The 17,156-nt window shown below is 38.5% G+C and overlaps 1 protein-coding gene across 7 annotated transcripts in view; it reads left to right on the top strand.

Moving 5' to 3' along the window:
- The window catches only part of NRF1 (nuclear respiratory factor 1), a 130,349-nt gene that overhangs the window by 72,274 nt on the left and 40,919 nt on the right, over nt 1-17,156 (top strand). For all 7 annotated transcript variants that reach the window (XR_003005630.1, XR_003005632.1, XR_003005629.1 and 4 more), the window contains exons 6-8: nt 11,744-11,902; nt 12,925-13,122; nt 14,173-14,274. Coding sequence is in view for 3 of the 7 variants with exons in the window: in XM_024762714.1 (XP_024618482.1) it covers nt 11,744-11,902; nt 12,925-13,122; nt 14,173-14,274 (459 nt within the window). In the remaining 4 variants the exon portion in view is untranslated. The remainder of the gene's footprint in view (nt 1-11,743; nt 11,903-12,924; nt 13,123-14,172; nt 14,275-17,156) is intronic.

Genomic DNA, 17,156 nt, shown 5'->3' with positions numbered 1-17,156 from the left:
GATACCCTCCTGAGTCATTGCTTTCCTCCTCTCCCTTTGAGAGGGGAAGTCAAAATGTACTCAGCCTGATAAATCAACATACCTCAGGGATTTTGCTGAGACTGTCCCTTATAAGTTTTTTAGCTTTAAAAGTGATAGCTTGATCGAGATCAAATGCCTTTTTTATAACATCTTTCTACCTTATTTCTTTATTAATACTTCCAGCTTTAAATTCAGTTGTGAGTTTTCTTTCCTTATCTTGTTCAGACTTCCAGCAGCATTTAACATAGTTGATTACTCCTTCCTTCTAAAAATACTTTCTTCTCTTGGTTTCTGTACCCCACCTTCTCCTGAATACCCTCCTGCCTCACCGGGCACTCCCTCTCAGCTCTGTGCTGGCTCCTCTTCCTCTTCTCACCTGATCAATATTGGCAAGTCCCAGGGCTCTATCTGTAGTTTTTCTCCAAGTAATCTCATCCTGTCCTGTGAGCTTTATATCCCATCCGTATGCTATCTGTACCCCAGCTTATACCACTGTTAGATCTCCAGTATCTAACATGCCTGAAACAGAACCTTTGACTGCCCCCACTCTCCACTCCAAATGTGTTCCTCCCCTAGTATTCCTCATATCAGCTGATGGCACCACGGTCCATCTGGTTGCTCAAGTCCCAGCATAGGAGTAATCCTTGGTTTTGCCCTCACTCCCCCACAAACCTCATCTAATTCATTAGCAAGTCATGTCATTTCATGTCTGAAATGTATTCTGAATCTGACCATTCTTCTCAGTTCCCATCACCACCCTTGCCCAAGCCTTTAGCATCTCATGCATGGACTGTTTACATTGATCAGTTCTATTGATCTCCTTTCTACTGCAGTCCACGCTCTACAGAGCCACCAGAGATTTTTTTAAAAACTTAAATCAGGTAATATCACCCTCTTGTTTAAGCCCTTTAATGGCTTTCCACTATTCCTAGAATCAAATTAGACTCTGCCATGGCCTCTGAGACCCTATATTAACCTGGCCTCTTTCAACCTCATTTCTCATTCTTCCCCTCAGTCACTGTGCTCTGGCCACACTCACCCTCTTTCTTCCTGACAAACACTCCAAGCTCTTTCTTTTACTTTTTCTATTTCCTCTGCCTGAAACATTGTTTTCCCAACTCATTGCATGATTGACCTTATCTTATTCAAAGTCTAACTCAGATGTCACCTCCTGAGACAAGCCTTTCTTGATTATCCCATCTAATGAAGCTTTCTCCTCACCACCAAGTTACAGCCTAATACATCCCCTATTTTATTGTCTTCGTAACACTTACCACTACCTGAAATTATCTTATTAACATTTATACTTCTGTGTGGTCTGTCTCTTCAGCTAGAATTGAGAGCAAGGGCTTAGTTCTGTTCTTCACTGCTGTCCAGTACAGCTGCCTGGCACCAGATAATATCTGTATTCTAAATGCAGTTGGCCCTCCATATCCGTGGGTTCTGCATCTGTGGATTCAACTAGCCTCGGATTAAAAATATTGGGGGGAAAATATTGCAGAAAGTTCCAAAAAGCAAAACTTGAATTTGCAGTGCTGCACCTATTTACATAGCTTGTACATTGTATTAGGTATTTTGGTAATACAGAGGTGGTGTAAAGTATATGGGAGGATGTGTGTAGGCTATGTGCAAATACCGTGCCATTTTATATAAGGGACTTGAGCATCCTCGGATTTTGCTATCTGTGGTGGGGTCCTGGAGCCAATCCCCCGCAGATACCTAGGGGTGACTGTAGTACTCAGTCAATATCTGTTCAGTAAATGACCTAAGAGGCAGAGCAGAAATGAATCCAGGGAGTGGGTAACTGGGTCACAAGTCTCCTGAGTGGGTGTTCACTCTGCAGACATTGATGCTGCAGCTCAGGAGATGGCACTTCATTTTTACCTAAGTCTGAACTAACAACTTGGTTTGAAGTAATGCAGTATTTTAGAAATATAATGCTGAATTGTAATCTTTTGATTGTTGGATTCACAGATCTTTCTGTGGACACTTGAAGTATCTCTGGATAATGGTTCCGAAGGAAAGCATTATCCAAACTTTTTTCCTGTCATTTCATACCTGCTGTTATTCTATCCCTAGGACCATTCTGACTGGTTAAAGAAAACATAAAGTGAATCTTATCTGATTAATGTACAGAATCTACTCCGTATCTCAGGTATAAAGTACATCTAAAGCTAACTAAGCTTCTGATTAAGAAGCTTACTTTATCAGAAGTAAGGAGTCATCACTAAGGAGAAGGAGTGCACTATGTTTAGGTAAACTCCTCTCCTGCGATGGGCATGTTTTGCTTCTTTGTCACATTTGGTGTGTTAGGTTGAAATAATCTGAGGTTTTTATTATATTAAATCATGGCTACTGATAATTAGGAAAATTTGGGGACGGTCACAGAAGTCAGAGCAAACAGTTTAATTATCACATTGGAGGTAAAACATTTAAAACTGTTGTTTTCCATTTTTATGAAATATGCACTCAGTAGAGCTTGGTACAATGGTACATCCAAGGGAAGGTGATACTAAGTCATGAGTCGGTCTCAGAGGTACTTTGTTGGATGCATCTTGTTGGATGCATCTTCTTTATTGTTGTACATTCCCTCCTTACCCGTCTCACCACAGATGACGAGTAAAAAATAACGCATAACAAATAAAACAAACATGGTGAGGAGGAGTGAGCAGGGTGATGAAGAACCCAGCTTCCAGCTGAACAGGAATTTCTGAGGAGTCGGATCCTGCGGTTCCTCCCCCCACAACCCTTTTTTTTTTTTTTAAATTGTGTTTTATTTTGTTTTCCTCAAATATTTGCTTTCTTCTTAATGTTAGCCAAACACCTTTTTTTTTTTTTTAGCTTATTGATCCTAAAGCCTTTCACTATTAATGGTAGTAAAAGCAGGGTTCTATTTCAAACCAAACCTAGATAGGCAAGGTTATGGGAATTATAAAGCATCATCAATAGAATATACATTGGTACAATTTTTCCAGAGGGCAGGTTGGCAAAATTTTAAATGTGCATGTCATGCCCTCCAAGTAAGCAAAGATGTATGCTCATGGCATTGTTTACAGTAGGAAAGTCTGAGAACAGTGTGATTGAATAAATTATAATAGTGGTGTTTAGAATTTACATGGAAAGAAGAGCAGTTTAGCCCAAAACAGAGACTGTTAGTGACTGTGCAGTGAGATATTAGACACTAAAAATGATGATTTGCTCTCTATTGCAGTAGAATAATACTGTGGTATATTAAGTTAAAAACTAGTTATAAAATAGCATTTCTTATGTACTCTAATTTGAGGGGTTTAGGGTTTTATTTTTGTTTGTTTTCTTCTACTTGGGGCGGGGATGGCTAGATTTTTCCCCCTGCAGGGAATACAAGATTGAGTTAATTGATCTCATTTGTTTAAAACATGCACACGAAACTTGCCTGTATGTGTGTGAGTGTGTGTGAAACTTTAGATGGATATACACCAATATATTAACAGTGATTATATATGTGTGGTGGCATTATGGGTGATTTTCAGTGTCTTTGTCTAATAAGCATGAATTTCTTTTATAACCATAGAAACCCCAAATTGAATTTTTTAAAGTGTAAGTTTGTTGATGTTTCTGCTTTGTTTTGTCCAATGATTTTTTAATGTTCCAGTGAAGATGTCAACTCTTTTCTCTCTCTCTCTCTCTTATTTTTCTCTTCTGTAGCTACTGTGTATTGGAAGGCACAACACTAAGTTCTTTACAGGAGTATCTCATTTAAACCTTGCTCTCCAGTGTGAGAGAGAGAGAGAGAGAGAGAGAGAGGGAGAGAGAGTGTGTGTGTGTGTGTGTGTGTGTGTGTGTGTGTGTGTAATTTCTATTATAGTCAAGGAAGAAGAGCTCAGATATGGTCTGTAGCCATAAAGGACAACGTAAGTTTAAGTGGACACCAATTTTAGAGTTGAAACCATATGGATAATTCATGACTTCCTTGAAGTGATAAAATTCCTGAATTATAAAAGTGCACTGGAATAGAGATGGACTTTGGGTTAACCAGACAGCTCTGTTAATCATCTTACCTGCACTGAATGCTATGGAGATAGCTAATGTTTATATTGATGACCCTGATTTACAAGTATAATTCCATATACAGTCCTAAGATGAGTTGTGAATCATCCAAAGAGAATAAATTATATTCAACATTGTTCTAAAGTTATGTGTCCCATTATTTTAATTCTTTACAAATTAGGAAGTTAGCTGGAAGATCTAGTCTTTAAATCCCCATTCTACTACATAGTAGCCTTGGTTCTCAGTTTCATCTTATGAAAGTGAGAATAATACCTGCCCTCCTACCTTATGGAGTTGGAGGAAGAAAAAATGAGATGTTATATTGGAAAGTACTTTGAAAACTAAGGAATCACACAAAGGTATTATTACTAATTATTAATACTAGTTATATACGTTACCTATATTAACTTTTGAATAATCTGAACATACCATTTCTCACCCATTTTTCACTTAGAGAAAGTTAATGAACCTAGCTTTTTTTTTTTTTTTTTTTTAACTCAGCAGTGAAGTGGCCAATACAGGTCATAATGTATTAAAAAACTGAGGCACAAAGAGAGGAAGCAACCTATGAAGCAAGCTAGTGACAAACAATAGAACTTAGGGTGGAGTCCATATTGGCAGTGCTTTCTTCTGCCTCTCTCTCTCCTCCTGCCCCCATTACTCTCTCTCCCTCTTTTTTTCAATGAAACTATACTGCCATCATCGCTCAGACTGAGTATCTCTGGTAATCTACACTGGACAGTTACTGTTGTAAAAGAATTTCTTGACTTGCTCCAGCAACTGTCAAAATTGTCTTCTGCAACAGGTTGAAGTTACATATAACATAGTATCTTAAATTCTGTGTGAGCTGAATGTGCCGATTCTTTCAGGAGGCAGCTCTGTAGTTGTGGTTTTTGTTGTGTTTTGCATGTTGGTTTTTGGTTTTGATAAAAGTATAATTCTATATGAGTAAATAAAATGTTTACCTGAAAAGCTTCTGTTTTTACTATTATAAATATATCTTGATTCTGAGAAAGTCTTTTTTGGTGTGTGTGGTAAAAAACACATAGCTCTGCAGTATTTTTAGTGAAAAAATGAAAACTTGAATTTCTAGGCACCTTTAAGAATAGTGACTAGTGGCTAGAACTTATCCCATTTCTGTCTGACTCTTTTGTGTAAGAATTGAAGGAGGTTGAGAAAAGGCTTAGGAGAAGAAATCATTAATATGGTATAGATTCTGCAGTCGCATTTACAATGAAATAATGAAGTCATCTTTTTCAGAGATTTTGAAAGCCAGGTCGGCAAAATTTTCTTGGATACTTCAGACCAGAGACCAGAGGATGGGCTAAATTTTGCTTCTCAAACTTCAATATGCATAGGAATCACCTGAGAGTCTTGTTTGTTTAAATGCAGATTGTGAATCAGTAGGACTGGAGTGGGACCTGAGATTCTGCCTTCTAACTTCTAGGTGATGCCAATGCTGCTGACTCACAGACTACACTGTTTTGTTTTGTTTTTTAACCTCTCTATTGGAGTATAATTGCTTTACAATGGTGTGTTAGTTTCTGCTTTATAACAAAGTGAATCAGCTGTACATATACATATATCCCCATATCTCCTCCCTCTTGCGTCTCCCTCCCACCCTCCCTATCCCACCCCTCTAGGTGGTTACAGAGCACCGAGCTGATCTCCCTGTGCCATGCGACTGCTTCCCACTAGCTATCTATTTTACATTTGGTAGTGTATATAAGTCCATGCCACTCTCTCACTTCGTCCCAGCTTACCCTTCCCCCTCCCCGTGTCCTCAAGTCCATTCTCTACGACAGACTACATTTTGAGTTAAAGGACTTGAATTGTTTCTTATAGAGTCTTTAAGCAATAATTATGATTTTGCTAGTGGAAAATCAGTTAGTTCTTTACCACATTTGAGTCCTGTGGGAGTCTCTTGTTCTTGGGAGGTTGTTAATCTTTTTGGACTTTGTGTTAGAAGAGATCCAGGCAAAGAATATAATTATAGAAAAAATATCTCTGGAAAGACCAGTCTGGTATTACTGGTTAAAATCCACTCCTTTTCCCCCTCTCCCTTTCCTCTCCTCCCTTGAACTTATTGCCCTCCTGTTACTCTCACTGGGGCAATCTTCGTTGCTTTAATATTCCCTTGGAGTGATGATGCAACAGGATAGAAATTCTTTACAAGTTTTCAGGGGAAACCTTCAGAAGCCTCAGCACAGCGACTGTTTCTTTTAAAGAAATTATTCACAGGGATTGACATGTTTTACTTAGAGAACATTCATCAGTTATCAGTTTAGGTTTTTTGAGTATTGTTTTGTTTTGAAAAAGCATAGATCTGGCCTCTTCTACCTAAAGAGTAGAAAATTATGCTAAGTGAAATATACCAAACACAAGGGACAAATATTTTGTGATTCCACTTACATGAGGTGTCTAGAATGAGCAAATTCATAAAGACAAAGTAGAATAGATGTTACCAGCGGTTGGGGGAAGTAGTAATGGGGAATTATTGTTTAATAGGTACAGAGTTTTTGTTTGATGATGAATTCATTCTGGAAATAGTGGTGATGGTTGTACAACATTGTGAATGTACTTAGTGCCACTGAATTGTACATTATAAAATGGTAAATTTCATGTTATGTATATTTTACTACAATTAAAAAAATTTTTTTTTTAGAAGAAGGGCTGGATAAAAAGTATTTAAATTAGTTCAGTGGTCCTTAAACTGGCTGCACAGTAGAACCACCAGGGGAACTTAAAATCCTAGTGCCCAGGCCACACTCCAGACCAATTAAGTCAGAATCTTTGGGGATGAGATATAGGCTTCTGCAGTGTTTACTCCCCGGGCAATTCCAGTGTGCAGCCAACTTTGAGAACCACTGTTGTAGATCACAGTTCCCAGCTGTTTCTCCTACTGTTGTGTCAGAATCTATGTGCAGAGTAGGCTTTTCTTACTGTCAGAAATGATCAAAAAATGTTGATGTATATGATGCCATTCCACATTTTGTAAATTTTAGGTAAGCAGGATGAGATTAAGGGAATGTAATAGAACGCAGCATATTTTGAGAGTAAAATAATTGAGGGATATATTCAGGAATACCAAGAGCAGGGAGCACGCATATAAATTCCATATTCAGGACAGAACTAGATTAGGGAAAAGTAGCTGCATATTATATGACAGAATATCTAGAACAGATTAATATTTCTTTCAAATTAATAAGAAAATTAGAAAAATAAACAAAGCATTACGAACAGTTGTAAAAAGGAAAAATAGTCAGTAAACATAAAAAGAGTCTCAGCCTCACTAGTAATGAAAATTAAATCATTTCCCTAACATCCGATGAGCCAAAATAAGAAAGCAGGGTAATTAAAAAATGTGAAGGCGACCCCTGGGGCTGCACGTGAACCCCCAGGCGCCCTGTGGCCTCGAGGCAGCCGGCAGGCAGGGGTCAGGACCTGCCCCAGCCTAGAGCCTGTGGACAATATACAGGTGACAGAGCTATGCTCTCATTTCCTTTTGGAAGCAAAATGAAGGAAAAACATGAAAACAAATTAAAGATTTAAAGCTTTTTTTTTTTTTTTTTTAATGTGTGAAGGGAGGTTTTGAAATAATGGGTATTGTTCTGTACCATTGGTGGGAATAGGATTGACAAAGTCTTTTAGGAGGACAGTTAGGCAGTATCTATTAAAATGTCAAAATGCATATACACTTTAACCAGCAATTCCACTTTTCTGCTACAGAAATACTCGCAGGTGTGCTCAAAGAAGCATGTACAAGCACTGTAAACACCCTAAAAGTTTATCAGTAGGAGAGCGGTTAAATAAAATGGGAAAGCTGTGCTGTGGGTACTAAGCAACTGCTTCTTTAAAAATGAGATTATTCTAGTTGTACTACCGTGAGAAGATCTCTATGGCAAAATGTTGAGTAGAAAAAGTGAGTTATACTAAAATATGTGAATACGTGTGTTTTCTTTCATCACATAAAACTGCCTTTCCAGCATGTATTTATGTAAATGCATAGAATTTGGCCTGTACGAAAGGATGTTCATCAAATTGATGCCTCTGGACAGGTGACTAGATTGGGGAAGGGTAGATCAAAAAGAGAGCTTTGACTTCATCTGTGTTATTTAAATTTTTATACAGAAGAGTACAACTAGGATAAGTAGCAGAAACTGACTAATCTGAGACTCCTTCAAAGAGAAGGTGGAAATTTTAAGAGCATTTTGATTAATGGGAGGGAGACAGTATAATGGGTAGATGGGGTATGGAGCTAGAGAAGCAGAAGTGTTGGCTTGAGAGAGGAGTGTCTTCATTGGCTGTCCCTTGAATTCTCTAATTTTATCTTTCCTTCCAAACTTGTTCTTCCCATGTTTCTATGGGAATGTGTTTTATGGGAAAATGCGATTAAGAGAAACCAGTGTTTCTGCTAGCACTACTACCGAACATGGGGACATAGGATTGGTGTTTCTAGTAAGGAAAGCCACTTTCATTATCTCTATGAACAGAGGTCAGTGGTACAAATAATTACCAAAAGTGAGCAAAAAAATCATTTTGCTTTTATTTTCTAATGCCCTTTAAATATCCATTTGAGTATGATTGGGACTGTCAACCTGGAAGTTCATAATTTTAAATTACAGTTATGAAGCCACAGTCCGAAAATTCTTCACTTTTCCTTCCCTGCTACATTGCTGTTTTCCTGTAGGGTATAGAAAACATCACCTTTCAATGTGGTTTGATTTTAGCTACCTTCTCTTTAAATCTGTTACATATTCTCTGATCTCTTCAGTAGATATGGAGTTGGCAAACATTTTGCTTTGAAAGGCCGTTTCTTGGTTACTGAACCTAAATGGACATCTGGAGCCTCAAAATTCCTCATCTCGGGTACATGCAGAGCAAAGAGAGAGGAAATGGGAGGAGAAGGGTACTTGGGAATATATAAGGATAAAGCATTGTTGGACAGCAAAGTAACAAAATTTACAAGTGGAAAATTTCTAGCATAGTAAGAAATATTGTTTCATTTTGGCCAGATTAAAACTTACAGTTTTAGAAAATCTTTTTTTTAAACCATCTGTGATTTCCACATAATCTTTACTATTGATTGCCACTGGCATGAGTTTAATACCTTTTTTCTTTGCTGAGTGTGCCCTGGAAGGAGTGGTATTTTCTACTCTCTGCTGGTTTGAGGTGGGCTTACTGACCACGCCGGGCACTTGAAGCCCATCTAGAGCCCTAAATTAGAATGAGAGGCTGGGAAAGCTTGTTGCAGCCCAATTAAAGGATAGCCGGAGAGGATAGGCTTTACCTTTGCTGATCCTGTTGATTGTCTCCCCTGCGGATTAAAGACAAACCTTCCTTAACAAGCGCATTGAGTAGCTTGGGTTTCCAAAACTCTCCAGGACCAGTAATTAATCCAACTGGTAATGAGAGCACAGGGCTGAATTCTGGAAAGGAGTCATTTAACTCTTTCTATACTGGACAGCTCATTTACCCTTATTAATATCCCTTTATTAGCACTAGTTATTTGGGACAGTATGAAAATAGTCCGGTGGAAAATTGCTTCTTTCAGTGAAGTCACATTATCTTTGCACTTAAAAGCAAAGATTGTCCTTCATCTCTAAACTGTGCAGTCTTGAAAAGTTAACTTTTGTAGTAGAAAGTGCTTTTTGCCTCTTGTTTGATGTAGGGGCAAATTTTGTACAGTTGATAGTTAGTACTTTAAAAAGCTAAGATCTGACTCTGAATTAGAACTTATTAATTTCACTCTGGGCCCATTTTTTTAACTTAAAGAGGTTTTTGCCTGTGGAAGTAACCTTTCCTTTGTGCTGTTTCCGTTTCTCCTGCCTCTCATATTAGCCTCTACTGTCTTCTTCCTGGGGCTTTGAAACATTTCCCATCTAGAAATTCTAGCACATAAAACATCTTTTAAAAACTTTCATTTTTTGTTAATTTAGAGATATTTGGCCTTCTTATTTCATTATCTCCTCACTCTGCTGGGCGTGGATATAAAGAACTCTCCTTTTGGAGACTGGTAATGGGATTAAAAGAAAGAGGAAGACTTATAAAAGTCTGTGGTATGAGTTTATTTTGTTTATGCATCAGAGAAAGCTATTATTTCTTTATATGAAGAAATATAAATATTGTGTGTGAGAACTAAGCCTTTTCCTTCTCTATATAACTGAGGCTAGAAAAAGACACTCCCAGGAAGCCAGGATAAAGGGAAAAATGACTTTGAGATGCACTTTCTTAAAATAACTGAAGAAGTGACCTCATGAGCCAGCTGATAGCCTGGGTTTGCAAATGGATACATTTCTGTTAGCCTGCTGCTTGATGCCACAGAGCCAAATATATAACGGAGTATATAATACCCTATCCTGCAGGCAGGAGACTGTCTGGGAGATGGGGGGTACTTAGAAGGAGGTGAAATGGCAGGCTTGGGGCAAGAATTAACGATGTAAGTACAGTCAGCAAGAACTATCTTTATTAGGTAAACATTACTGATTTGGTTTCATGCTTCCCTGTTATGTACCAATTTCTGTCATCTTCTGGTAAAATAGTATTTAAATGAGAACACTTGATATTTAAATAGGCTCTTTAATACAAGTTTTGCTGTACTCATTATCTCATTAATACTTAAGTATTCCCATTTCTATTTTTTTTCTTTCTCTATTTTACGGCTACAAGCCCGTGTCCTTGCGTGTGACTCATGCTAAAATTGTCCTCTCCTTTTGGTCTTAAGAGGCACTATGAGTGTGTTCTTAGATGAAGGATGCTGCTTATCTCTGGTATACTATAGACCACCAGGTTCAAGGGAAAGCAGTACGTCTGAGGAGGAAGATTATAACTTGATAAACTGCTTCTCTTGCCAAAAATCATTGTCAGCAATTGAGAATATTCACAAAGTAGGCTCCCCTTCTCCCCCAGTATACACACACAGCGTGGTTACCATGCCAGGAGATAAAGAAAGGTAGTTGTTTCTGTGGTTTAACATCTGTCTGGTCTGGATTTGATTTGTAAAATAAATCTGAATGAAATTCATTAAGATCAACACATGCTTCAATACGTATATCTGTATGTCAGACTCATAGACATTGGACTATCTTACTAGAAACTTTTTAGAAGAGTTTTAGAGTTATTTTCCCTTTTTATTAAGTAAAGCCCATTTATTTTCATATATTTTGTGACCAATCATGTTACCAAACTCTCATTGTTTATAGTAGTTTTTTCATTTTATCCTCTGGGGATTTCCAGATACACAGTCATACCATTTACAAATAGTGGTGATTTTATCTGTTTGTCACCTCTTATTTCTCTCATCTAATTGTTCTGATTACTACCTCCAGAACAACATGTTGAAGACATATTGACCTTGACACCATAAATGCATGGACGTTCTAGAAGGGAAATAAGCTATAGCATCAATAGTACCTTAGGGGGCGGAAATCAAACATGGGGGCAGATATTCTTGATCTTATAGGAGCAAGTGTATGAAATACAGCTTAAGATGTACTTTACCAACATATGTATAATTCTCCATCACCCATGGAGCTATAGTGACCTATGAGAAACAGACGGTTCTCACAGTCACATTTTGGGGCTCTCCATAACCCTCCAGGAAGGCTCTCTTTTATAATCTTAGAATTTGTTTGGAGGCACAAACACATCCCAGACATCTTTCATGACTACTGATGACCACACTCTTGTTTTCCAGGCCCAGCTTCGGGCGTTTATTCCAGAGATGCTGAAGTACTCCACAGGTCGGGGAAAACCAGGCTGGGGTAAAGAAAGCTGCAAGCCCATCTGGTGGCCTGAAGATATCCCATGGGCAAACGTTCGGAGCGATGTCCGCACAGAAGAGCAAAAGCAGAGGGTGAGGGTTCCTCTGGCCTGAGTTTCCTATTGCTTTTCCATTCTGAATCAACCACCTCATTTTTGTTATTCTACTTCTTATGCTATAAAGTCTAAAAACATTTGTGTAATAGTCAAACCTATCCCCCAAAAGAGGTTTGATATTCTCTGATTTATAGCCTTTCCCATTCATCACTCCATCACTGTAAAACTTGGGATGGCTCTGTGAATTTACACTTCTCTCTACATAGTTGCCTTTTGGAGCAGTTTTAATTTTATAAGGTGCTTGGAAAAACTAACGAAACTTGAAGTAAAAGGTATCAATCACTTTGAAGACTTGAAATGTCCTTATTTCTGATTAGCAAGCATCACTGTTGAAAATATAAATATAGAGAGATGTGAAGTTAGTGAAGTCTGCTGATAATGAAACTTATTTTAAAAAAGAAGAAAGACTAAACCAGGTGTCCTCCCTTACTTGTTCTGCATACTCATTTTTTTCAGTTAGATCCTCAGATCTACTGAGGATCTTGAATAAAGGGACTTCCCTGGTGGTCCAGTGGTTAAGACTCCACACTCCCAATGCAGGGGGCCCGGGTTCGATCCCTGGTCAGGGAACTAGGTCCCTCATGCTGCAACTAAGAGCCCACATGCCACAACTGAAGATCCCACGTGCTGCAACGAAGATCCCGCGTGCCGCAACAGCAGACCCGGCACAACCAAATAAATAAATAAATATTTTTTAAAATCTTAAATAAAATTCTTGATGAAAGAGTAACCTTCTTCTGTGAGAAGTTTAACAGTTGGCCTCAGGAATACCCAAAAGTTAAACCCGACTTTGATCAGGAAGGAAACCAGTGTGAAATTGTTGGTACTTGGTGCTGAATTTCTTTATGTCCAAATCGGTCTGTGGGAAATAATCCTGAGAGAGTTACTCCATGCAAGTTTGGTTTGGTTTGATAAATAAGCAGCTGCTTATTCCACAGTAGAACTGAATAACCAACATTCTTTGTGACTTAATGTGCTTTTCTGGTCTTTTGATGACAGGTTTCATGGACCCAGGCACTACGGACCATAGTTAAAAACTGTTATAAACAGCATGGGCGGGAGGACCTTTTGTATGCTTTTGAAGATCAGCAAACACAAACACAGGCCACAACCACACACAGTATAGCCCATCTTGTACCATCACAGACTGTAGTCCAGACCTTTAGTAACCCTGATGGCACTGTCTCGCTTATCCAGGTGAGTAAACCTTCTGGTTACCAGATTGTGGTTTCTGAGGCAGATCAGTGGGCACCTCACCTCAGACTGGAGAAAGTTGTCTTTTTTTTTTTTAATTTATTTAATTTATTTATTTTTGGCTGCGTTGGGTCTTCATTGCTGTGTGCTGGCTTTCTGTAGTTGCAGCAAGTGGGGGCTACTCTTTGTTGTGGTGCGTGGGCTTCTCATTGTGGTGGCTTCTCTTGTTGCGGAGCATGGGCTCTAGGCGCACGGGCTTCAGTAGTTGTGGCATGTGGGCTCAGTAATTGTGGCTCGCATGCTCTAGAGCACAGGCTCAGTAGTTGTGGCACGTGGGCTCAGTAGTTGTGGCTTGCGGGCTCTAGAGCTCAGGCTCAGTAGTTGTGGCACACAGACTTAGTTGCTCTGCGGCATATGGGATCTTCCCAGACCAGGTCTCAAACCCGTGTCCCCTGCATTGGCAGGCGGATTCTTAACCACTGCGCCACCAGGGAAGCCCAAGAAAGTTGTCTTTATATAAATTCTTGTATTAATTTTATACAGCTCCCCAAGATCTTCCTACCTGAACTCTATTTTTTGAATAATATTTTAAATTGTTTGCATTTTGCTAAATACAAAGCTATAGATAGCATTTCTAGACATTTCCAAATCAAAGCACTGTAAAAATGGCTTCTTTTTTTTTTTACCATTTCACTCTCTCAGTGGCCAGGAAATATTCCTTCTGAATTACCACTTCTGAGGTGAAACGTAATTTGTTGGTAGATAGAGGGAGCGTCTAAAATTCAGATTGGGGAGAGAGTAGAAAGTTGGTTGACTGACAGTGGGCACCAATGATGAAACATGATGGCTTCTCATAGTGACTTATATGGTTGAAGTAAAACTCTGAAACCCATGTTAGTGTCTGAGATGTGATTTTAGTAATTCATTTCATATTACAAGGCATATTAATCATTACCTCTGCTGAATTTGGGATTATCTGAACTTAACTTCTGAGTAAAGGAGAGGTTGAAGGATCCATCCACTGACACATCACTTTCCATGTTTTTTCTTTAGGTTGGTACAGGGGCAACAGTAGCCACATTGGCTGATGCTTCAGAATTGCCAACCACAGTCACTGTTGCCCAAGTGAATTACTCTGCTGTGGCTGATGGAGAGGTAAGAAAGGATTCTGTCTGTTTCCACTTAAATACTCAAATGTATAGGTGAGGGAGAGGGAGGGTCCAGAAGATGAAGAGACTGTAAGTAGCCTACGCGTCTGTAGCATTGTTTTATTTAAACCGTTTAAGACATCACACCATGTCAGTTTTGTGAAGTAGCTTACTCTGTGTATGTTAATTATAGCAATCGAAATTTATGGATCCTTATGATTCAGGCATAACTTTCAGGAACTTACAATTGTATACTTGTAACATAGGATTTAGTACTTTTATGCTGTGAATCCCAAAGAATTTATCTTTGGACTTTATGAAAAAAAATAGATCATTAAAACTAAAGCTGACTAAAACATTCTTTGAAGGGGTATATATATTTGTAAATCAGTAGACATGATTTATTGCATTTTAAATGAGCCTTTGAAAAGACTTCACAAGAAAATCCTTTCCTGGGAATTCCCTGGAGGCCCAGTGGTTAGGACTCGGCCATAGCGCTTTCACTGCTGTGGCCTGAGTTCAATCCCTGGTCAGGGAACTAAGATCCCACAAGCTGCGTGGCACGGCCAGGGGAAAAAAAAAAGGAACAGGAAAATCCTTCCCTATCAAAACTGAGATAATTATGGGATGTTAACTTAAAGGAAGGTAGCTAACCTTTATTGACACTCGGTAAACTAAGCACTCCTCAACCCTAGGAAGTATAGGTTCTGTTATCATCTTTGCTTTATACATGATGAAACTGAAAGGTTAGGTGACTTGCCCAAAGGCGCAGTGTAAGTGTTGAAGCTGGGTAACGCAATTAGAAAAATGTTGTCTAAGCTCTGAGCCATTAGTGAAGTTCAGGAAAGGGTTCGTTAAGTCACTGTGGACTTTTCACCTAAAGGTTATACTTCTGAAATTTGAAAAATAGTCAACAAATGTCAAAGAGCAATATCAGAAATAAAGCTAAAAATATTATCTCACCCTTGTTCAAAACCATGGAATATTTCCACTCAGAACACCACAAAATCACTATCATTTGTGCATCTCAGGGAAGGGAGAGAACTGATACAGGGTCATGGCTAGCAAGGTGAAGAGAAATACAGCAGGCTCCTGTCAGCCAGCATGTGTTGAGCCCCCCGCTGTGCTGCAGTTGAGGTGTTAGATATGTAGCGTTGATTTACACAGGAACCCTGCTCTCAGGGAGAGAGAAGCATCTGCATAAATGAACTGTGGTTCCTGCTGTCAGAGAGGCTGCAAAGTGGTCTGTAGCTTCAAGAGAGAGTGTTTCCAGTGAGGGAGCCTGGGAAGGTTTGGGGCAGGAGCCTACCCTTTGCTGTTCCAGTATAGAAAGGTAGAAGTCAACAGATTTACTTTTAAAGGTATATAAACATCATGAAAGAGAATGGATTAGCTGAGGGGAAAATTCGTCAGTCCCCAAACACTAAAACTAGAGGACAGACACTCCTTGAAGTGTGAAAGAGGTAGCAAAGACAGTGGTGGGTACATTTATGGGATTTGTTACCTTTTACTTTTTGACTCAGTCAAAGTTATTTAGGCATCTCCCTACTGAATGTTTCCTGGGTACTCTTAAAGAAAGTAACTTTGAGTTGCTTAAACACTTCTCTAGAGACTAATTCTTTGAAACCCATTTTACAGAATAACTTCACACAACCAATGTATCCAAAAGTTCATGGAAAATATGAAGGATACAAAAATCTTAGTCACATATCTATGGCTTTTCCAGCACACTGATGTCGTTTTAAAGTCATCGTGTGGAAGTGTGTGAATGATATATACAAATAACCTGTTGGTTAATACCCAGATTCAGTCAGATTAAAAAAATTCTAACCCCACACTTACAATGAAACAAAAATATGAAGAAAAGAAGCATAGGTTATCTCAGAAAGTGGCAAAATGTTTTAGAGTCTATAGTTTGCTTCTGTGTGCCTTCTGATTAGATGTTGACATGGTTGTCAGCATCTTAGTTTTGAGCCATGAGGACTGTAAGTAGAATATCTCACTGACTTGGGACAGATAAGACCATATCAAGCCAACAAAGCATTGCATCAGGTGCCTCAGTAGAAACACCCTACTGCCTGTATGTAGCATTGTTTCTCCAAGGAACAGAAAGTTATTTACAAAAATAAACAATACCTATACTTCTGGAAGTTTTAAGGTTATTTCGTTATCCTAGCCTTGCCAGTGAGAGCTCTTACATTAGATCATACTGCATTTAACATCCAGTTAGTTGCAATTGGTTACATTTATAAGAAGGACCTTCTGTGGGCCTGTCTCTTCCGGTAATAAAATGGTCTCCCAACTCTGAGTACTCTGTGTGCTGAGAATATCGAATAATCTAAGTAGTTATAAAGAAACCAAAAGAATCTCTAACCTAATGCAACTTAAAACTAATTAGGGACACAGAACAAATTACATAAACATTTAGAAATGAATAAGGAAAGAATTTCAAAATAATATGAAATAAACTATATATATTGATTTCAAAATACACAATTTCCATTTTGATGGCATATTTACAGTACAAATGGATTTGAGAATTTATTCTGTGGTAAGACCACCAATTGGTATGGGTGATATTAATTGCATTATGTGTCAGAAAAATTGAAATTTGAAAGAGAAATGATATCGGATAATAGTAGGACATGTGCTTCTGTTAGAAGAAGAAACCAAAGTACAGAGACATTAGAGACATGAATTTTAAACTGAACCATCAACACATGTAACAGTTTTGAAGTAGCACGGCTTATTTTAGGTGGGTTTTTTTTGAATATCAATTTTTGAATATCAGTTTATTTGAAATATAGGTATGCTGAAGAGCAAGTAGGGAGATCTGAATAAAGGAACATGTTCTTCATCTATCCATTAAGTACATGCTTTCTGAACCAT

This window comes from Neophocaena asiaeorientalis, unplaced genomic scaffold (assembly GCF_003031525.2).
Source record: "Neophocaena asiaeorientalis asiaeorientalis breed wild unplaced genomic scaffold, Neophocaena_asiaeorientalis_V1.1 scaffold681, whole genome shotgun sequence".
Classification (NCBI taxonomy): Eukaryota; Metazoa; Chordata; class Mammalia; order Artiodactyla; family Phocoenidae; genus Neophocaena; species Neophocaena asiaeorientalis.
This window is presented reverse-complemented; position numbering and strand designations above follow the sequence as displayed.